This window comes from Rana temporaria, chromosome 12 (genome assembly GCF_905171775.1).
Source record: "Rana temporaria chromosome 12, aRanTem1.1, whole genome shotgun sequence".
In the NCBI taxonomy this organism is placed as follows: domain Eukaryota; kingdom Metazoa; phylum Chordata; class Amphibia; order Anura; family Ranidae; genus Rana; species Rana temporaria.
In genome coordinates, this window is record NC_053500.1 from 18,323,045 (window position 1) to 18,346,665 (window position 23,621).

The 23,621-nt window shown below is 44.7% G+C and overlaps 1 protein-coding gene across 1 annotated transcript in view; it reads right to left on the reverse strand.

Moving 5' to 3' along the window:
• Window positions 1–504: 504 nt before the first annotated feature.
• The window catches only part of SLCO4A1 (solute carrier organic anion transporter family member 4A1), a 50,121-nt gene continuing 27,004 nt past the window's right edge, over window positions 505–23,621 (reverse strand). Inside the window, exons 6-12 of the mRNA XM_040330459.1 lie at window positions 22,850–23,004; window positions 12,875–13,070; window positions 11,248–11,413; window positions 7,564–7,736; window positions 6,370–6,434; window positions 3,377–3,525; window positions 505–1,256 (exon numbers count right to left, since the gene is read on the reverse strand). Of these exons, the coding sequence (XP_040186393.1) occupies window positions 1,104–1,256; window positions 3,377–3,525; window positions 6,370–6,434; window positions 7,564–7,736; window positions 11,248–11,413; window positions 12,875–13,070; window positions 22,850–23,004 (1,057 nt within the window). The 3' untranslated portion in view covers window positions 505–1,103. The remainder of the gene's footprint in view (window positions 1,257–3,376; window positions 3,526–6,369; window positions 6,435–7,563; window positions 7,737–11,247; window positions 11,414–12,874; window positions 13,071–22,849; window positions 23,005–23,621) is intronic.

Below are 23,621 nucleotides of genomic sequence, written 5' to 3' on the forward strand. Positions count from 1 at the left end.
ATGCACCCAACAAACATACATTAAGGCCAATTTGGTTAGAAGCCAGTTCACCTCTCAGTAAGTTCTTGGGTTGTAAAAGTAAATTGGATCACCCACAGGAAGCCCACACAAACACAGGACGAACGTACCAACACCATGCAGATAAGTGCCTTTGGTAGCACGTAGGTGCCATTAAGCTACTGTGTTATTCTCTAAGCCCTTGTACTGCTCCAGGCAAACCTTCTTTGGCCCCGTACACACGACCAGTTTCCTCGGCAGAATTCAGCTTCCGACCGAGTTTCTGGCTGAATTCTGCCGAGAAACCCGGCCGTGTGTACACTTTCGGCCGAGGAAGCCGACGAGGACCTCGGCGAGGAAATAGAGAACATGTTCTCTATTTCCTCGTTGTTCTATGGGAGAACTCGGCCCGCCGAGGTCCTCGGCGGCTCCAGGACTGAACTGGCCGAGGAACTCGATGTGTTTGGCACGTCGAGTTCCTCGGCCGTGTGTACGAGGCCTGACACCTATTTACTATGCTGATTTTTTAGTGCCCAATGCAAAGGTTTCCCCCGGGATTTTCAAAAACAGCTATGTGCATAAACCTTTAAAAAAAAAAGCTGAACTGAAATCTGATTCCACTAAAAGTCATGTAAAAATACTGTTCAAGTTGCATGGCCTGCGATGTCTGTTGGCATCTGGCAATCAGAAACTGGAATGAATATACATTTTCTTCTTATGAGAAAGATGTATCCCTGTATAGTAGTATGAAAAATATTACTGATAAATTTGCAATAAAATATTAGCATAAATAAATGACATTAGGAACACGCTGCATAGACGTACATACTGAAACTGTGTGCCACCGAATGTGCTTCCTGTGCCCAGAATGAAAGTTGAAGAACAGAGATTATTGTGCTACCTTCAGCGCGTCTTGGCATTCAGTATAAAACGTAAGTTGTGTTCTGAATTGTATGCGGTGGGTTGCTGCAGTACTTCGAATAGCCCTTCCTTCCTAAACAGGACAAAGTCTAAAAACCTGCAGCAGATGATGATGATTGTAGGACTGTGCAATACGTCAAGGCAGCTGAGCAAGTGCAGATGCGATTGGTAGGCGGTGGGGAGCCTCAGGAGGGCATGTCTGGTGATGTCACTGCGGCTTCCCCCTGGCAAGGTCTTTCTGAATGCTCATTGGATGCTTTGTCCACAGTAATGACTGGAGAGACCGGTGGAGGTTTATAGAGCAAGAGAGCGAGCAAAAAGAAAACTAGTCCAATCACCTGCCAAAACAAGAAAGGTTTAGCATAAGTAAAGGGCAACTTCACCTTTAACTTTGTAGTTTTTTTATTTTTATAGATCAAACATCAACTTCTTTTTATTTGGCTTTGGATAGAGGTGGGAAGAGACAGGGCCTGGAATGACAGCTGACTTCTTGGACCAAACTCTGTTCAGAACAAATACAAGCTCATCTCTAGTCAGAGAATATAAAGAGATAACACAAATGTTCTTTCACTCATGGTTAGTGTTTGGCTGAAGCCATTTATTATCAATCAACTGTGTTTACTCTTTTTAAATCATAATGACAACAGAAACTACCCAAATGACCCTGATCAAAAGTTTACATACCCTGGGGATTTTGGCCTGATAACATACACACAAGTTGACACAAAGGGGGTTGAATGGCTATTGAAGGTAACCATCCCCACCTGTGATCTGTTTGCTTGTAATTAATGTGTGTGTGTGTGTGTGTGTGTATAAAAGGTCAATGTGTTTCTGGACTACTGACAGACCCTTGCAACTTTCATCCAGTGCCACACGGATGTTTCTGGATTCTGAGTCATGGGGAAAGTAAAAGAATTGTCAAAGGATCTGCAGGAAAAATGTAGTTGAACTGTATAAAACAGGAAAGGGATATAAAAGATATCCAAGGAATTGAGAATGCTAATCAGCAGTGTTCAAACTCTAATCAAGAAGTGGAAAATGAGGGATTCTGTTGAAACCAAACCACGGTCAGGTAGACCAACTAAAATTTCAGCCACAACTGCCAGGAAAATTGTTCGGGATGCAAAGAAAAACCCACAAATAACTTCAGGTGAAATACGGGACGCTCTGAAAACATGTAGTGTGGCTGTTTCAAGATGCACAATAACAAGGCACTTGAAGAAAGATGGGCTGCATGGTCGAGTCGCCAAAAGAAAGCCATTACTATGCAAATGCCACGAAGTATCCCGCTTACAATAAGCCAAACAGCACAGAGACAAGCCTCAAACCTTCTGCCACAAAGTAATTTGGAGTGATGAGACCAAAAGTGAGCTTTTTGGCCACAATCATAAATGCTACATTTGGAGAGGAGTCATCAACAAGGCCTATGATGAAAGGTACACCGTTCCTACTGTGAAACACGGAGGTGGATTGCTGATGTTTTGCGGATGTGTGAGCTACAAAGGGACAGGAAATCTGGTCAAAATTGATGGCAAGATGTTATCAAAAAATACTGAAGGAACATTTGCATTCATCAGCCAGGAAGCTGCGCATGGGACGTACTTGGACATTTCAACATGTCAATGATCCAAAATACAAAGCCGAATTGACCTATCATTGGCTACAGCAGAATAAAGTGAAGGTTCTGGAGTGGCCATCTCAATCTCCTGATCTCAATATCATTGAACCACTATGGGGAGATCTCAAACGTGCCGTTCATGCAAGACAGCCCAAGAATTTACAGGAACTGGAGACTTTTTGCCAAGAGGAATGGGCAGCTTTACCATCTGAGAAGATAAAGAGCCTCATCCACAAATACCACAAAAGACTTCAAGCTGTCATTGATGTTAAAGGGGGCAATACACGGTATTAGGAACTGGGGTATGTAAACTTTTGATCAGGATCATTTGGGTAGTTTCTGTTGCCATTATAAATTTTAAAAGAGTAAACACAGTTGATTGATAATAAATGGCTTCAGCCAAACACTAACCATGAGTGAAAGAAAAGTTTTTGTGTTATCATTCATATTCTCTGAAAAATGGCCAAGAAATCATAAATTCTGCCAGGGTGTGTAAACTTATGAGCACAACTGTATGTGCTGGGTAAGGGATGAGCTCAGGCTTGTTCGGATCAGTGGTGTTAACACACCCTAAAGGGGTAGCTGGTGGGCTTAAACCACGGGTTGCAGTAAAGAAAATTGCTTGATTCCCCCGCTGGCAATAATCGCATGTAAAAATCCGACATGCTCGTTGTACCCAAGTCGATCGATGGAGCGACTTGGGTGCAATCAGCCTGCCCAATGATAGGTTCAAATCTGAGCCGGTCCCTGCTGAATCAGCTGAGATTCAAACCATCTATGGCTGAAATAAGGGCCAATTGTTCTGGACATAAGGGCAGCTCACATTAACCCTTCGCTCACCTTGTAAACAAGACCAGCGATGAGCATGTACCTGCTCATGGCTGAGTTTTGGTACATGTAACAGGAGCCCTTTTCTCCACTTTGGTTCTGCCAGAGCTGGCAGGAAATGTCAATCATCGACCCAAAGGCAATTGGTCCAGGGATCCCACCTGAAAAAGAAAAGGAAATTATTGCAAAAAGTTACTGCTGTATGTACTTTATTGCTGTCATTGTTATTGGCCTTTACCTGATCTAACACAAGTGTATGGCTGATGCTAACCACTGTGAAGCCTCGTACACACGACCGAGGAACTCGACGGGCGAAACACATTGTTTTGCTCGTTGAGTTCCTTGTTAGGCTGTCGAGGATCTCGACAAGCCAATTTTCTCCATTCCCGTCAAGGAAATAGAGAACTTGCTCTCTTTTTAGCTCGTGGAGTTTCTCGACAGTTTCCTCTACAAAAATGTACACACGACCGGTTTCCTCGGCCAAAAAATATCTCCCAGCAAGTTTCTTGCTGGTTTTTGCCGAGAAACTCGGTCGTGTGTACGAGGCCTGAGGCAGCGGTGGTGGTTTTGTGGGTAGCCATGTTGCCTGGTATCTCTGGGGTCCAGGTTTCTGTATCCACCAAGAACTATATGCATGGAGGCTATATATTATCTCCAAGCTCTTCCTTAGTGTAGAGTAAATTGGCTCGTTCCTACTTTACCCTAAACTGCATGCATGACTATTGTAGGGACATTTCTTTGTAATCCCGTCAGGGTCCGGGACCAATATGAATAATTATTTTACTTTGTAAAGCACTTTAGAAGATGTGAGCGTTGTACAACTTTGGATAAATAAAATAATGGAGTGATGGAACTATGGCATTAGCAGGGGAACCTGTAAAGATGAATGTTACCTATCAAAGCCAAAGCGACTATGCAGTGCAAGAGTCTGCCGTTTCCTGACCCTGGAATACTGCTAACAATGAGGTTGTGCGACTGGCTCAGCTGCCATTTAGGTTCTAATAGGTGGATTAAGGTAGGCGGGCGCATAGTTGCGGCGGCGTAGCGTATGGCATTTACACTACGCCGCCGTTAGTTTGCAAGGCAAGTACTGTATTCACAAAGTACTTGCCTGCTAAGTTACGGCGGCGTAGCGTAAATCGGGCGGGCGTAATGGCGCCTAATTCAAATTTAGCTGAGGGGGCGTGTTTTATGGTAATGGACGGTGACCTTGCGTGATTGACATATTTTACGAACGATGCATGCGCCGTCCGCCTACATATCCCAGTGTGCATTGCGGCAAAGTACGCCGCACGGTCCTATTGGTTTCGACGTGGACGTAAATGACGTAAATCCCTATTCACGGACGACTTACGCAAACGGCGTAACATTTTCGAATTTCGACGCGGGAACGACGGCCATACTTAACATTACTATTCCAGCTATTTAATGGAATAACTTTAGGCCTGATAATGCGTTGCGTAAACGGCCTATCTGTACTGCGTCGGCCGGGCGTATGTTCTTGAATAGGCGTATCTAGTCATTTACATATTCTACGCCGACCGCAATGGAAGCGCCACCTAGCGGTCAGCCTAAATATTGCACTTTAGGATACGACGGTGTAAGACACTTACGCTGCTCGTATCTGAGCCTAATTTAAGCGTATCTGATTTCCAGAATACGCTTAAATTAGCGCCGGCGCCCATTCAGACTTAGGCTGGCGTGTCTACTGATACGCCAGCCTAAGTCTTTCTGAATCCACCTATAACAGGGATAAGCAATTAGCGGACCTCCAGCTGTTGCAAAACTACAAGTCCCATCATGCCTCTGCCTCTGGGTGTCATGCTTGTGGCTGTCAGGAGTATTGCTATGCCTCATGGGACTTGTGGTTCTGGAACAGCTGGAGGTCCGCTAATTGCATATCCCTGACCTATAAGAACATAACTGTAATTGGCTGGTCTATATCTTGACGTCTTTTTCATTCATTTCTATAGCTCATAGCATCTGCATATCAAAGCAGCGACCTCTGGCACCAGATAAGCTATAAACAATGCACAGTGGTGTTATTAAGAAAAGAGCTCCTGGAGATGCTGCAGTTCATTTACTAGCTTAAAGGGGTGCTCCAGTTCCCCCCCCCCAAAAAAAATTAAACGTAAGCCGCTACAAATATTGTAGCGGTTGACTTTTAATATAAGGACACTTACCTGTCCAGGGATCCAGCAATGCCCGCACCCGAGCAGATTAATCAATCGTTTTCGGGTGCAGGCATCTTAGATAAGGGAACTCGTCAGTAAAGCCTTCCGGCTTCACATCTGGTTTCCTACTGAGCCATGCTGCATTTTGTGAATAGTCCTGCAGTCTTCTGGGATCTGTGTGTGTCCTAGAAGGCTGTACCGGGGGGGGGCAAACATCCTCATACAGTAGATCACAGGCGATCTGACCTGGAATTGGGAGCAGGTACCTGTCAAGACCAGGTACCCACTCAGCCCCAAAAAGTGCCAAATGTGGCAGTGGAGGAGGGGGTGGGGCCATGCAAACCTTTTTGATGAATGAGTAGGTAAGGGTTAGAATCCCTGTCAGGTTTTATTGCTGCCCTGTTGCTAACACAACAGGAGGGTTAGAGACAAAGGAGCAACCTTTCCCACTGCATCCAAAACTAGAAAAGCCTGGAGTTTGGCTTCAAACAGAAGACTCCCAATCCCTCCCCAACTGGCTGCTGGCAATATGAATGTACGAGGTAAACACAATTGTTTTAATCAGCACTAGAATGCCATAATTTTACCTCCCATCTGAACAGATCTACTTTAAAATTGGGAGCTACAGGAAAGCTTGAAAGGATTTATAAAAAGCCATAAATCTTGTCCCATCCAAAGCCCACTTTACCAGTTAAGCTGTAGCCATTAATGGTGTTTTATAGGGAAAGCTGGTTACTTAGTGAACAGCAGAGATGGGAGATAATGAAATGCAGGAAGCCTATCAGCGAGGTTATTGAATACATTAGCTAAGTGCTTCTTGTCATAGCATACCTAATGTTCGCACTAATATCCACTGAATCCCGAGTGCAAAGGAACGCTGACTGTCCGGTACACACCTACAACAACACGGAGCCATGTTACAGGGAAGAAAATGAAAAACACTTATAGAAGAACTCCAACCTACACAACAAACTCTAAAGTAGATTCCATTAGCACAGCTGTCCTTAAATACATTTTAATACACCATACAAGACTATACAGTGGCAAAAATTATTATTTGATCCCCTGCAGATTTAGTAATATTGCCTACTTACAAAAAAATTATGGCCTAGATTCACGTAGGGCGGCTTTACGTTGTGCGGGCGTAGCGTATCTTATTTACGCTACGCCACCGCTACTTAGAGAGACAAGTGCTGTATTCACAAAGCACTTGCGTCCTAAGTTACGGCGGTGTAGCGTAAATCTGCCGGCGTAAGCGCGCGTAATTCAAAGTAGGCAGGTCGTGGGCGTGTTGTATTTAAATTAAGCGTGACCCCATGTGGATGCATGGCTGAACGAACGGCGCATGCGCACGCATGCTCAGTATCACGTCGTATTTACGCCCAAAGATACGCCGGCTCAATGCCTGTGACGTGAAAGTAACCTACGCACAGCCCCATTCACGAACGACTTACGTAAACGACGTAAAAAGACACGCTTGTTCCGACGTCCATACCTTGCATGGGCTGCGCCACCTAGAGACCAGCTTTATCTTTACGCCGGCGCATGTCTTACGTAAACGGCGTAACTAATTAAGACGGGCGTACATACGTTTGTGAATCGGCGTATCTCGCTCATTTACATATTCGACCTGGAAATCAACGGAAGCGCCACCTAGCGGCCAGCGTAAATATGCACCCCAAGATACGACGGCGTAGGAGACTTACACCGCTCGTATCTTGGCCAAATCTATGCGTAACTGATTCTATGAATCAGGCGCATAAATACGACGGCGGCCATTCGGACTTACGACGGCGTATCTGGAGATACGCCGTCGTAAGTCTTTGAGAATCTGGGCCTAAGGGTCTATAATTGTTATCATAGGTGTATATATAACCTCACCTGACCTCAATGGGTCAGGGCTGTTTTGGCAGCAAAAGGGGGACCTACTCAATATTAGGTGAGTGATCATAATGTTATAGCTGATCGGTGTAGGTCTCTGCTACATGAACAGGACCTGGATAAATTGAATGATAAGGTTCATACCGTAACGTTGCAGTGAGTGCAGGAATGCTGCACAGGAATGTAAACAGTATAATGGAGAATGTAAACACCAGGAGCAGCGACATCTTTTTGCAAGAGGAAGAGCATTTTCCCGCTACCGCCTGCGCCCCCATCACAGAGATATTAGAGGCCACACAACTGCAGTTTTCATACACCTAAAAGAATAAAAAAAAAAGATTGCCAACTTCAGTATAATATATTATAATATAATACAGTATATAATATAATTCAGTATAATAAATAAGATAAATTAGATTGTATCCTCTGACAGCCGCAAATATATAGTAGATACAGAAAATAACGTACTCCAATGCTGGGTTCACATTAGTAGAATTTTCGAAGCGTTAGTGGAGTCAAATCTGAGGTCGGTTTCAATAGGGGTCGACCAATATCGTTTTTATGTGCCGATACCAATTTTTCGGCTGCCTTTCAGGTCGATAGCCAATATCAGGTGCCAATATTCTGCAGATTTAGACCTCATGCACAGTGGAAGTTAAAAAAACGGTACAAAAATGGCAGTAGATAGAATGCAGTGAGTTTTTCAGTGCTTCTGCAATAGGGTTTTTTAGCGTTTATCAGCGTTTTTCCACGTTAGCGTTTTTTTAGTGTTTTTCTTTTTAATTGATCAATTTAAGTATTTGAGCGTTTATCTGCATTTTTTGACGTTATAGCATTTTTACAGCTGAAAACAGCTAAAAAACTCCTCTTAGAACCCACTCATTTTGAGTTCTTTTTAAAGCCAAGAAATTGCCCCAGACAAATACTGCTAATAACAGCCTATGCGTGCATGAACACATAGGATAACATGATGGGGAGTTTATTGACTGTAGGAAAAAACATCTGAAACAAAAACAGCTGCTGTAAAAATGTCCAAACCTGTCCAGTGTGCATGAGGACTAAAACCTTTTATTTTACACTGTCCTTGAAAAAAAAAAAAATTTTTTTAGCACTTTTATTGCTGTCAGAAGAAATGTAAACATCCCCTGTGATAGTAAATAGCAGTGACAGGTACTCTTTATGGAGAGATCGGGGGTCTATATAAGATCCCAAACCCCTCCTCTACACTTAAAAGTATTCAAAACGTGAATATCTGCATTTTTTAATACTTTCTATTTTTTAAAACTGGCGCCTTTAAGATGCCAGTAATCCGGAAGTGATGTCATGACATTGCTTCTGGGTTACTAGATCCGAGACCCAAAAAAAAAAAAAAACAACTGGCTTTGTTCGGGTCGCTGGCCACCTGGCAGATGTGCCAGCTGGTTGCCTGGGCTTCCCGTTGGGACTGAAGACCCGGGCGGAGTGGTGGCGGGAGGTCCCCTTCCGCTGCTTGAAATAACAGCCAAACGGCTGCTGAGCCACATTGGTTGTTATAACAAGAAAGCCAACCGTCCAACGGTACCAAGGTGGTGTCTGCAGCTGAATGCATCACCCAGGTAGAACCCCTTGAAGCAATATCGGTAACATCAATAGGTTTGTGACCAATACTGATGCTTCAAAAAAAGTGAATATCGGCCGCACTCACAATTGGTCGGTATTGGAGGCATTGTTCTAATTGATAGAGAAGGCCTTGGTTACTAATAATTTTTAAGAGTGGGCGGAGGTAAATAGTGAAAAGTCTGGGCGATAGGGGTGATCCCTGGGGGACTCCGCAAGACACGCTACGTGATTCAGACGTGAAAGGTCCTAGTTTTACTGTCTGGGATAGTTTTTCCAGGAATGAGGAAAACCAGGGTAGATCTGAGTCTGCAACTCCAGCTACCTCTGTGAGGCGGGTTAGCAACAGTTTGTGGTCTACAGTGTCAAAGGCTGCAGCACTAAGGTCCAGCAGTATCAGGAGACAAGATTTCACTGTCTGCTGCTTCGAGAGCGTCATCCCATATTTTGAGAAGCGATGTTTCCTTCCCGTGTCCTGGACGGAAACCCAATTGTAGTGGATGCAGAAGTTTGTGGGTGTCTAAATGGTGTTGTAGACTTACGCCAGTCGGATCTTAGGCTAATTTCGGCGTATCTTGCTTTCTGAATACAGAAAGAAGATACGCCGGCGCAAATCATTGCTGAATCTAGCCCTACATCGGCAGCGTGAGGGGCAACAAGACCGGGGGTAAGAGGGCCTAGACCGAAGCACTGGATCAGCAGTCCCTACTCCCTGAGACAGGAAGTGAGATTAAACGCACGTTCACATCGGGGCGATTTGGCATGCGATTTGACATGTCAAATCGGCAGCTATTGCTGGTAATGGCACCGACACCGTCTGACTTTGTGGTGCCACACTGATTTCCAAAAGTAGTTCCTGTACTACTTTTGGAGACTTTGATTTGCGATTTGTATAGACATCTTTGCAGGAACCCGCACAGATGTCGGTCAAATCGCCCAAGTCGGACTGATATGCGGGTATGAAATCGTGCGAGTTCAACTGAACGGTTTCTAACCCGCAGTCAGTGTGAACCAAGGCTAAATACCCCCAAAGGGGAATTGGCGCTAAAATACCTACAGATTTACTAACCCTTCTCCTCTAAAAAAAAAAAGAAGAGGGACATTGTTCGAACCTCGGTAGGCTAAATTTCACAGCCACAGTCTCCAAACCATAAAAAGTTTTTTTTTTTTTTTTTATGCATACAGTCAAAATGCTGTCTACCTGTCAATTTACACATTACATATGTAGGGGAGGGGATTTACTAAAACTGGAGCATGCTAAATCTGGAGACCAATCAGCTGCCAGGTTTTATTGCCAAAGCTTAATTGAACAAGCTACAGTTAGAAGCTGATTGGCTAAAATCTGCACAGCTGCACCAGATTCTGGGCTAGACTCAGAGAGAGTTACGCCGGCATATCAGTAGATACGCCATCGTAACCCTGAATCCACGCCGTCGTAAATGTAGGCGTATTCTGGAAACCAGATACGCTTAAATTAGGCTAAGATACGAGTGGCGTAAGTCTCTTACGCCGTCGTATCTTAGTTGCATATTTACGCTGGCCGCTAGGTGGCACTTCAGTAGTTTTCGGTGTAGAATATGCAAATGACCTAGATATGCCGATTCACAAACGTACGTGCGCCCGGTGGATTTTTTTTTACGTCGTTTGCGTAAGGCTTTCCGTTGCTCCTGCTTCTATGAGGCGTACGCAATGTTAAGTATGGTCGTCATTTCAGCTTCGAATTTTGAATTTTTTACGTCGTTTGCGTAAGACGTTCGCGAATAGGGCTGGACGTAATTTATGTTCACGTCAAAAGCAATGACGTCCTTGCGGCGTACTTTGGAGCAATGCACACTGGGAAATTCCACGGACGACGCATGCGCCGTCAATCACGCCGGGTCACCAATAATTAACATAAAACACGCCCCCTCATCATTTGAATTACGCGCGCTTACGCCGGCCCCATTTACGCTACGCCACCGTAACTTAGGAGGCAAGTGCTTTGTGAATACAGCACTTGCCTCACTGACTTACGGCGGCGTAGCGTAAATACGATACGCTGCGCCGCCATAAAAATGCGCGGATGTACCTGAATCCAGCCCAAAGTGTGCTCCAGTTTCAGTGAATCTTCCCCTTTACGCCTTCTGTTTTTAAATCTCTGAACACTATGAGAAGTGAGTGGGTAATTCTGCCCATTAGCAGACTGAGCTGCATGTCAGTTTCTTCTATACATATAAAAAAATACATAATTACCTTTCTGCCATTACCATGGTCCACATAACGTCCTGAGCAGCCTGCATAGCAAGCAGAATAGTACATGACATTATCGGCTCCGCAGACAGGACTGTAAAGATCCTGAGAACAGCGGCACCCGGCATTACAGACAGAGGAGAGGTTGAGGTCGCTCTCTAAGAGGACACTGCAGAGAAAACACAAGGGACAATGAGATTACACCTGAAAAGCTGCCCATACAATTATATATATTTTTTAATAACAGATTACTCCATTGACGTCATCTGCTTGTATGAACCCCTAAGCAGCAGTAAATCTTACACGGAACATTGCTAGTAATAGAGAGCAACTGAGCATGTGCAAAGTGGAGTGAGACAGTGTATTACTGGATTTTAAACTGTATAGGCTCTTATTTTTTTATTTTTTACATGGCTATACCTGAAAAAGCACCAGCCCAAAGTAATCTATCAGGACTTTTTCTGACCTAAGTTCCACTTTAAGGCTAGCCATACACATTTAGGGCCAGATTCTCAAAAGAATTACGCCGGTGTATCTACAGATACACCGGCGTAATTCGAAAATCCCGCCGGCGTATCATTGTTTTGTATTCTCAAAACAAGATACGCCGAAATTATGCTAGGATCCGACTGGTGTAAATCATTTACACCGTCGGATCCTAAATGCAATACTACGCTGGCCGCTAGGTGGCTTTTACGTTGATTTTAGCGTCGCATATGCAAATGAGCCGATACCCAAACGTTTTTGCGCCGATTCGCCGTAGTTTACGTCGTTTCCATTAGCGTAAGGTTACCCCTGCTATATGAGGGGTAACCTTACGTCGGTCCGCTGTATGCCATGTTAAATATGGCCGTCGGGACAGCGTCGGGCTTTTCCGTCGTTTACGTAACTCGTCGGGAATAGGGCTGTGCGTTAATTACGTTCACGTCGCAACCAATGTATTTGCGGCGTACTACGGAGCATGCGCAGTGGCCTACGTTTAAGGCCGGCGCATGCGCAATTCGTTCGGCACGGGGGCGCGCTTAATTTAAACACAAGCCGCCCCCTTTGAATTACGTGGGGCTACGCCGGGCCATTTACACCACGCCGCCGCAAATTACGGAGCAAGTGCTTGGAGAATAAGGCACTTGCTCCAGTAAGTTGCGGCGGCCTAGTGTAAATAGAATTTTCTCACATTGAGCTCCAAAGGCGAAATGAGAGAAATCCCACCATCCAAGTTAAACAGCCTGGATGGAGGAATCTACCTGGCTGTCTATTGTATTCAGACAGCCGTAGCACCAGGACAATGACTGCCTCTGATTGGATGGAATATCCGTTCTGTCAATTTTCACCTGGCCAATTCAAATTCTTAAAGCGGAGTTCCAACCACAATTAGCATTTTTTTAAATTAATTTATTTATTTTTCGGCGCAACTCCGCTTTAATAAATGAGGTACGTCTTTACTTTGCAAAGCATGCAAGGAAAAAAAACACATGATTGGATGACGGGAGTCAGAAGAGCTTCTGCTCATTTACTGTTCTGGAGCAACTGCACTTACAGAGTGCAACTCCACATTGCAAAGTGCACAGTCTAATTGCCTTTAGTAATTCATTGTTCAGCAGGATTAGTCATGATTAGTAACAAAGAGTACCTGTCAGGGTAGGGAGCGGTGACTCCAGCCATGGGCAAGTTAGGACAGCTGATGAGGAAGATGAAGACTGACATAAGACTGAATACAGTACACAGGACACAGAACCTGATGATTCCTGAGCAGTGCAATTTCAGTTTGTTCACTATGAATCCCCCCAGGAAGGTTCCGCCACCCCCAGCAGGAACCACCAAGTAGCCTGTATGAAAGAAGGAAACAAATCATCAGCCTATGCTACTCCACAGGAAATCATCACGGTGTACACACTATAGGAATACATACAGGGAACACAGCTTTCTCATCGACCCGTCTACTACACTATTACCTGGGAACACCTAATTCCAAGACAATGGGAAGGGGATTCCCAACTCCACCGACTGTGATGTGCAGACAAGACCCAACTGCTGAAAGAAATCTTGCCATTTTTTTGAGGTTTACTTTAAAGTGTTACCAAACCCACAACAGTAAAATAATTCTGTATATGCAGCATAGCATGCTTGTTATACTCACTGTGGAACTTAAGGGGTTAATCCTCTGTGTAAAAAGGCTGTTTTATCCTTTATGCACAGATCGTCCCCTCCTGCACTGTCTATCTGGGGAAGACCAGCTAACACAGGCAGGGTAGCCAACCTGCACATGCTCAGTTGTGTCTTTCATGCTGTAGAGAATATTTCCTTGTTGAGCTGAGCTAGCCAGGTCACATGATATTGGCATCACACATGTGGGCGTGTATACAGGCTTAAGTGGAAATCTCCTCCTACCTGAACTGTCAGCACTGGAGAAACTGTGCAGTATATCATGTAACCGTGGTATACAGATCATCCAAAAAGGTAAATAGTGGCAGTATGTTAACCACTTGGCACCCGCGCTATAGCTGAATGACGGCTACAGCGCGGACCCCAAATGCCGGGAGGACATCAATAGACCTCCCCTTCTCACGCTCCGCGCGCCCCTGCAGGGTCCCGGCCCCTTGATCAGCTGTCAGCCAATGACAGCTGATCACGTGATGTAAACAAAAGACAGTAATTGTTTTTTTTCTCCTTACGCTGAGAGCGTGAGAAAAAAAAAAAAGCAGATCACCGGCTTATGAAAGGGACATCGGTCTCCAAGAGGAAGGAGGCACATCTGCCTCCTCTGTGCCACCAGTACCCCCTGCAAGTGTCCACAGTGCCCACCAGCGCTACCTATCAATGCCCACAAGAGCCATCTATCAATGCCCACCAGTGGTGCCAATCAGTGCCTCATTAGTGCCACCTAGCAGTGCACATTACTGCCACCCATCAGTGCCCATCGCTGCCACCCATCGGTGCCACCTATCAATGCCCACCAGTGGTGCCAATCAGTGCCTCATTAGTGCCACCTAGCAGTGCCCATCGCTGCCACCCATCGGTGCCACCTATCAATGCCACTTATCAATGCCCACCAGTGCTACGTGTCAATGCCCTTCAGTGCCACCTCTGTGTCACCTTGCAATGCCCACCAGTGCTGCCTTATCAGTGCCCACCAGTGCCGCCTATCAGTGCCCACCAGTGCCCTTCAGTGCAGCCCATTGCTGCCTATCAGTGCAGCCCATTGGTGCCCATGAGTGCAGCCTCATCAGCATACATCAATGAAGGAGAAAATTACCCGTTTGAAATTTTTTATAACAAAATATAAAAAAAGAAATGTATTTTTAATTTCTTTTAACAAAAAATAAAAACCACAGAAGGTGATCAAATACCACCATTTTTTTTTTTTTTTTATAAAAATGTCATTTGGGTACAGCATTGTATGACCGCGCAATTGTCATTCAAAGTGAGTCAGCGCTGAAAGCTGAAAATTGGTCTGGGCAGGAGGGGGGTTTAAGTGCCCAGTAAGCAAGTGGTTAATGTAAAAAGAAGATTTATAAGCTGTGGGTACTGTGAGGGGATGAACTATGCTCATATTAGAAAATATATTTCCCTTTAATTACATTCTTTTACCCCTTGGTGATATCATGCAGTTACATGGATTAAATGGGACAAGTTGATAAGACTCCATGCTGAGCTCCTGTGCTATCAAATGAAGACACAAGTGCAGAAACAGGCGTTGGCCTCCCGCCTTTTCCCATCTGTTCATTCTTAAAAAAAAAAACCATCGCACTGCGTTTGACCTCAAACGGATTGGAGTTTCGCTTTTAGGCAGCACCATGCTCTGACAATGAGCCCGTGTGATAAATTCTCATCCATTTGCAACTATAGCGTGACTTAAGATATTTTACAAAGTTCTCACTAGAGAATCTTTCCATCAGCCCACAACACAATGGCACGTTAGGTATTTTGCAGGTTTCTTTTCACATAAGCAAGGGCCCTGCATGCATCAGAAGTTTTGGACAGTGCAGTCCAGTTTTGAGAATGACAGTATGTAAACGCTAACTGACATTTTTTTATTTTTTGCTAAAGCACTGTGTAAGATAAACAACAGCCATTTATTAACAACTTGACCTCTGGAAGGTTCTAGCCCCTTCATGACCTGGGCATTCTTTGCTATTCTGCACTGTGCCATTTTAACTGTACCCAAATTAAATAGATTATTTGATCAGCACTATTTTTATTTTTTAATTTATGAGTATTTCATCACCACAATTTTTTTTTTTTTAATAATTTTTGAGTCTTGATTATTTGATCACCACAATTTTTGCAATTTTTTTTGATTGTTGAGTATTTTATCACCACTGTTTTTTTTTTTCCTTTAACATTTTTGATGAGTATTTAATCACCACTGTTTTTATAAAATTTTTAAAGTGGAGTTCCACCCATAAATATAACCTTACATCAGTAGTTTTAAAAAAATGTCATTAGTCCTTTAAGAAAAAACATTTTTTTTTTAGATGCCTTCAAAGTGTTGTTGCTAGGCAGAATAGTTAATCTTCCCTCTTCCTGCACCTAGGTGCTTAAGCTTTCTAACCTACACCGCACAGACTCCTGGGAATGTAGTGGGTGTAACTTTCCAGGAGTCTGAAGTGTCAACTTCCTCTGACACTCCTGTTGCTATTGAAACCTATTACACTGCTTGTGCAGCACTGAGCATGTGCGAGATCTGCAAGGCTGAAATCCAGGAAGTCATACAGTCTGGCTTCATGATGCCCACACTTAAGATGGCCCCAGTCAATTTCTATTTTAAAAGTGTCTAAATGCTATAACAACCTAACAAAACGGACCTTAGTTTACAGACTAACTTTACTAGAATACATTAAGCTTGTGTATTACAGGGGTATTTATATTTAAAAAGTGAAATTGTGGCCGGAACTCCGCTTTAAGTTTTGATTCTTGAGTATTTCATCACCACAGTTTTTTTTTTTTTTGATTTATGAGTACCGTATATACTGGAGTATAAGGCCTTGTACACACGGCCAGACATGTCCGATGAAAACGGTCTGCGGACCGTTTTCATCGGACATGTCTGCTGGGAGGTTTTGGTCTCATGTGTGTACACACCATCAGACCAAAATCCCCGCTGACAGAGAACGCAGTGACGTATACGACACCGACGTTCTCTGACGCGGAAGTCAGAATCAATTTGACGCATGCGCGGGATTTCGGGCCGCTGGACATGTCGGATGAGTCATACTAACCATCGGACATGTCCGACGGACAGCTTTCCAGCGGACAAGTTTCTTAGCATGCTAAGAAACTTTTGTCCGCTGGAAACCTGTCCGCTCGGCCAGGAATCCGGTCCGCTAGGCCCTACACACGGTCGGACATGTCTGCGGAAACTGGTCCGCGGACCAGTTTCAGTAGACATGTTCGGTCGTGTGTACGAGGCCTAAGCCGAGGCACCTAATTTTACCACAAGAAAATGGGAAAACTTATTGACTTGAGTATAAGCCTAGGGTATTCATCTGCATGCCTCACTGTGCCCATGCCTCACTGTGCCCATGACTAGACTGACGTTTAACATGGGAGTCTATGGAAGGGGTGCCCGGATTTGAAAACTCGGTGCTCCCCAGCTGTAGGTCCCCCAGACAAACAAATGTGGCTACATGTGTGCCAAGTTTGGGGTCCAGGGGACCTACAACCGGCCAGTACCGGGTCCCCAAAGTCACCGGAGAAATTACTGTTTAACATGGGAGTCTATGGAAGGGGTGCCCAGGTTTGAAAAATCGGTGCTCCCCGGCCGTAGATCCCACACCCCCCCCCCCCCCCCCCCCGGCAAAAAACTTTGCACACTTGTAGAGAAGTTTGGGGTTCACGGGACCTACGGCCGGCCGGTACTGGGTCCGCAAATTCTGGGAGATCAGGCGCAAAAAGGTGACTCGAGTAAAAGCCGAGGGGGGCATTTTCAGCACAAAAAACTGTGCTAAAAAACTTGGCTTATACTCGAGTATTTATGAGTATTTGATCACCATTTTTTTTTATGATCACCATTGGATTTTTTGGTGATTTATGAGTATTTGATCACCACTGTTTTTTTTTTTTCTATTATATAAGTGAAAATTTCAGAAAAATATATATTTTCTACTTTCTTATATAAAACATATCAAATAAAATGAATTTTCTTCATAAATTTAGGCCAAAATGTATTCTGCTACATGTCTTTGGTAAAGACCAAATTGCGGTTTTGGGGACACTATACTATTGGGGACACTAGAATTAATTCAATGTTGATCAAGATACTGATCCATACAGACACTAACTAGCCAGGTGGTTGAGCCCACTAGCCAGGTGGGCTCAACAAAAGTGGATTAAAAAATCGAAGGAGCTGGATGGAACATTGACAGCAGGACAGTGACTGCATCCAATCTGATGCAGTCACTGTGCTGGTATCCAGATAGCTTGAATACAATAGCCAGCAGTGCGGATACCTTCATGCGAGTTGTTCAGCATAGATGGAGGAATGTACTGGTTCTCACTCATTCAGCCCACGTAGGGCTCTCTTAAACTAGCGCATTGCAGTTATTTTTAAGAAGTTCCCTAGAAAAAAAGTCATTTGACGCATAGTAATACCTTCACATACTCATTTCCTCCTTTCCGGGTTTCCAACCACAAATGTGCTGCTACTACTGACGGGGTTTCCACGTCTCACAGCGATCTCATGACTTTAGCATGATTTTTAAGAAAAACTCACAAATAGTTCATCACATATTACTTGAAATGTACAATCTTCCCTACAATGTATGTGATCTTCATTAAAGGATATATAAAGCCACCTAAAGAAATATTGTTAGTTTTGAAGTGAATGCGGAAGTGTAAGAACATCTGTCAGCTTTTGCTTCTGTCTGCTGTGCTTCCTTGGGGGTGATTTCCCATCACTTCATGTCTGTGACAAGGAGAAACGGAACAAGAAGTCAACGGAAATCCCCCCCCCCCCAACAGGGACACAGGTGGTGGTAATAAAAATGATTGTGGACGTAAAAAGTATTATGGCGCGTACACACAATCAGTCCATCCGATGAGAACGGACCGATGGACCGTTTTCATCGGTTAACCGATGAAGCTGACTGATGGTCCGTCGTGCGTACATACCATCGTTTAAAAAAAAACAATCGTGCCATAACGCGGTAATGTAAAACACAACGACGTGCTGAAAAAAACAAAGTTTAATGCTTCCGAGCATGCGTCGACTTGATTCTGAGCATGCGTGGATTTTTAACCGATGGTTGTGCCTACTAACGATCGTTTTTTTCCCCATCGGTTAGGAATCCATCGGTTAAATTTAAAACAAGTTGGCTTTTTTAACCTATGGTTAAATAAATGATGGGGCCCCCACACGATCGGTTTGGACCGATGAAAACAGTCCATCAGACCATTCTCATCGGTTTAACCGATCGTGTGTACGCGGCATTAGAATTTATGTTAAGGTAACCAGTTATTTTAATTTTTTTACTAGTATTGGCAGCAATCAGCAGCTCTCTGCCCATCGCCGCCGCTGCCCGCCTCACAGCCTGTCAAGTATCACTCTCTGGTCCCGGCTACTACTGGGTGGGGAGCGGAGGAAGATCACTCCACCAGGGAAGGCAAGGAGATAGGCAGACGGCTGGCCGGGACTTGAGCCAAGGCAGAAGAACATGGCGCAGCGGGGGGTGTGCAATTCAGATTTATTTTTATTCTGCACTGACTGTCTTTGAAATTGCCCCAGCCCCTGTTCAAATCCAATCTGGGGACAAAACCGGGGACAGACTTAGTCCCGGGACAGTGTCCTCAATCCGGGGACAGACTTAGTCCGGGGACAGTGTCCTCAATCTGGGGACTGTCCCCGGAAACTGGGGATGTTTGTCACCCCCAACTTATGTGGATTGTATTGCAGACTGGGGGGGGGGGGGGTACTAAAATTGGAGAGTGCAAAATCTGGTGCAGCTCAACATAGAAACCAACCAGCTTCCAGGTTGTATTGTCAAAACTCACAAAAAAAAAAAAAATGGATAAAAAACAAAACAAAATAGGCAGACTCGATGGAGTACTCAGTCTTTTTTTTTTTACATCACTTTTCTGCATTTCTATGTAAAACTTAATTGAACAGGCTGAAGTTAGAAGATGATTGGCTACCATACACAACTGCACCAGATTCTGTGTACTGCAGTTTTAGTTAATCTCCCCCTGTCTCCATTCAGTAGATTTTTCCCTTGTGTTTTTCCCTTCTGTCCAGGTGACACATGTCAGACAAAACTAGGACAAAGACAGTGGCCCAGATTCAGGTAGATCCGCGCAATATTTGCGTGGGCAAAGGGCAACGATTTTTGCTCTGCGCCCACGCAAATATTTCGATTTGCCCGCGATTCACGGAGCAGTAGCTCCGTAAATTGCGCGGGCGCTATGCTAATTAGCCCGGCGTAAGGGCGCCTAATGTAAATGATCCCGCCGGGGGCGGGAATCATTTAAATTAGGCGCGCTCCCGTGCCGAGCGAACAGCGCATGCTCCGTCGGGAAACTTTCCCGACGTGCATTGCGGCAAATGACGTCGCAAGGACGTCATTTGCTTCTAAGTGAACGTGAATGGCGTCCAGCGCCATTCACGAATCACTTACGTAAACGACGTGAAATTTAAATTTCACGAGCGGGAAGGGCGGCTACTATTAGCAGGAGCAGCCTTGCGCTAAAGTCGCCGTACGGAAACTCCGTACCTTGCGTGCGCAGGGCCCGCGCAACTTTTGTGAATCGGTGGTAGTATGCAATTTGCATACTATACGCCGATCACAATGGCCGCGCCCCCTAGCGGCCAACGCAAGAATGCAGCCTGAGATATGAAGGCATAAGGAGGCTTATGTCTGTCATATCCTAGGCTGCAGTCCGCGTAGCGATGTTCCTGAATCAGGGGCATTCGCTACGCGGGAGCAAAACAGCTATTGCGCCGCGCAACCTATGGTTGCGCGGGCGCAATAGCTTCTTGAATCTGGGCCAGTATTTATAACAGTTGCCTGTTTTTATTGCCCACCTCCCCACTCTTGCTCCCTGACTGCCCATCTGAAAGAGCCCTTACAGGTGTCTGGGACTTCAGTCGTGAAATAATTCCACAAATATTTTGAGTTACGTCCAACTGCTGAGGCCATGACAAAGTCAAATGATGGGGTCTTTCCCCCCCCATGGAAAAGAAGTTGGGGGAGACCAACTGTTATGCCGTGTACACACGATCAGTTCGTCTGATAAAAACGGTCCGTTTTCATCAGACGAACCGATCGTGTGTGGGCCCCATCAGTTTTTTTCCCCATCGGTGAAAAAACGTAGAACCTGTTTTAAAATTATCTGATGGTTAAAAAACCGATAGGGAAAAAAACGGTCGTCTGTGTGGAAGTCCATCGGTCAAAAATCCACGCATGCTTAGAATCAAGTCGACGCATGCTTGGAAGCATTGAACTTAATTTTTCTCAGCACGTCGTTGTGTTTTACGTCACCGCGTTCTGACACAATCGTTTTTTTAACTGATGGTGTTTAGGCAAGACTGATGAAAGTCAGCTTCATCGGATATCTGATGAAAAAATACATCAGACCGTTTTCATCGGATGAACCGATCGTGTGTACAGGGCATAAGAGACGCACCTTTTATTTATTTTAATATGTTATTTATTTCAGGTACTTATATAGCGCCGTCAATTTACACACCGCTTTACATATACATTGTACATTCACGTGAGTCTCTACCCTCAAGGAGCTTACAACCCAAGGTCCCTAACACACATTTATACATATACTGGGGGGCCAATTTTTAGACAGGATCCGATTAACCTACCAGCATGTCTTTAGAGTGTGGGAGGAAACTGGAGTACCCAGAGGAAACCCAGGCAGGCACAGGGAAAACATGCAAACTCCAGGCAGATGGTGTTGTGGTTCGAACCAGTGACCATTTTTGCTGCTGGGTAAAGGTGCTAACCACTACACCACTGTGCTGCCCTCTTATGGTCTTAAGGCAGAAAGCTTCCATTTTGCACAGGTGATTAAATCAATTTCACTGACTTGGTAATTACCACAGCCGTTTTATTTGAGGGAAATCCTGAAAACATGACCTGTTGGTGTGCCTTGAGGACTGGAGTTGAGAAAAACTGGCCTAACACACCAAAGAAGGTGCAAATAGCATTTCTGACTACACTACACGGCAGGACTTAGTGCATTGCCTTGCGCTGCAATACACGTCTGTCAGCGAGGTGCTTTGCGGTGCCCAAACACAACACATTCGTGTAAATGGGCAACTGAAAAGGCTGACAAGGGAGTCATTCTAGATTGAATGCTTTAAGGGAAAATTTTCTTTTTGCCTTGTGTGGTAATGCACAGTTACGGCATAGATCTATGCGCTTTCATCATTTACCTTCAAATTGCCAAATTACAGCTGCAGTCACTGGCCCGGATTCAGCAAAGAATTACGGCGGCGTATCCATAGATACGCCGTGTAATTTCAAAGCTGCGCCGGCGTATCTACTTTCTGTATTCAGAAAGCTAGATACGCCGACATTAGCCTAAGATACGACTGGCATAAGTCTCTTACACCGTCGTATCTTAGGGTGCATTCTGACGCTGGCCGCTAGGTGGCGCTCCCGTCGTTTTCGGCGTAGAGTATGCAAATTACCTAGATACGCCGATTCACAAACGTACGTGCGCCCGGCGTTCGTTTTTTTCGTCGTTTGCGTAAGGCTTTTTCGGCATAACGTTGTGCCTGCTTCTATGAGGCGCACTCAATGTTATGTATGGACGTCGTTCCCGCTTCGATTTTTGAATTTTTTACGTAGTTTGCGTAAGTCGTTCGCAAATAGGGCTGGACGTAATTTACGTTCAAGTCGAAACCAATGACGTCCTTGCAACGTCATTTGGAGCAATGCATACTGGGATATGTACACGGACGGCGCATGCGCGGTTCGTACAAAACGTCAATCACATCAGGTCAACACACATTAACATAAAACACGCCCCCCCTTTCACATTTGAATTACGCGCGCTTACGCCGGCCCCATTTACGCTACGCCGCCGCAACTTACGAAGCAAGTGCTTTGTGAATACTGCACTTGCTCCTGTAACTTGCGGCGGCGTAGCGTAAATACCATACGCTGCGCCGCCGTTGGATTGCGCGCCCCTACCTGAATCTAGCCCACTGTTCTGTGCTGGGAGCACACACACTTGGCTCCCCAAGCACTGTGACCCAGTCACATGATCACTGTAACAACCAATCACAGTGATCACATGACCTTTAAAGGGCTAGGTCCTGCTGGCTGGAATTAAATTTTGCTGCGTGGCTGAGTCCTTAGACTGACTGCACTGTCCTTTGCCATGACTGCACTGTCCACATTACCCCGACTGAAATAGGACTCCCCGACTAGGATCCATCTACTGTCCAAGGAAGAAAAGGGCAAGGAGAACCTCACTAGACTATAGCCCCCTTGAACAAAAGACCTATACTGGTTTTCTCGAAGGAGGCCCGAGCCCGGAGTTTGGCTTTAGCTTCCTCGACACTCCTCAGATACACCCATAGATATAAATCACGGCCTTTCTGTGTTTTGCCAAAATGGTCATTCAGTCTTACTGGAAGTAAAAAACTTACCAAAAAAAGTAGCAGCTTCCGAAGCACTCAAACTAAACTGAGATTCTAAAAACTTTGGTCCAAACGTCGACACTCCCGTAATGAGGGTCGCCTCTGTTGCTCCGGCTAGGCACAGGAAAATAAAAGTGGGATTTTTCAGAAGCATCAACACTGACCTGCACAGGAAACAATATAGAAGAGGCTTTTTATATGGAGGGCATTTTAACCAAATTACTTCCAATCAGGTAGACCCTTATACTACTTTACTGTTGGTAAATTTTGTTGATCAAAAGATATAGGAGTCCATATCAGTTGGTGAGTATGGGGACACCAGAGATTGCACGGTCAATTGTCACAATCTGAATGCATTAAATCATGGGTCTTCAAACTGCGGCCCTCCAGTTGTTCAGGAACTACAATTCCCATCATGCCTAGTCATGTCTGTGAATGTCAGTGTGTTACAATGCCTCATGGGATGTGTAGTTCTACAACAGCTGGAGGGCCGTAGTTTGAGGATCCCTGCATTAAATAAACACGAGGATGTGGACTAATTTATGAATGTCACGTTTACATTTTATTTAAATTGTTTATCGCATTTTACATTGCATATTTATCTTATTTTGCACGATTATATTTATTTTGCTAGTTGTATGATACTCAACATACTTGGAGGGGCTGAAACCAGTAATATTATTTTTGATTTTTAAAGCGGTAGTAAACCCGCTGCCGTTTTTTTTTTTTTTTTTTACACCTGAAAAACAAAAGCCATACTAGCTCATTATGAAATACTTAC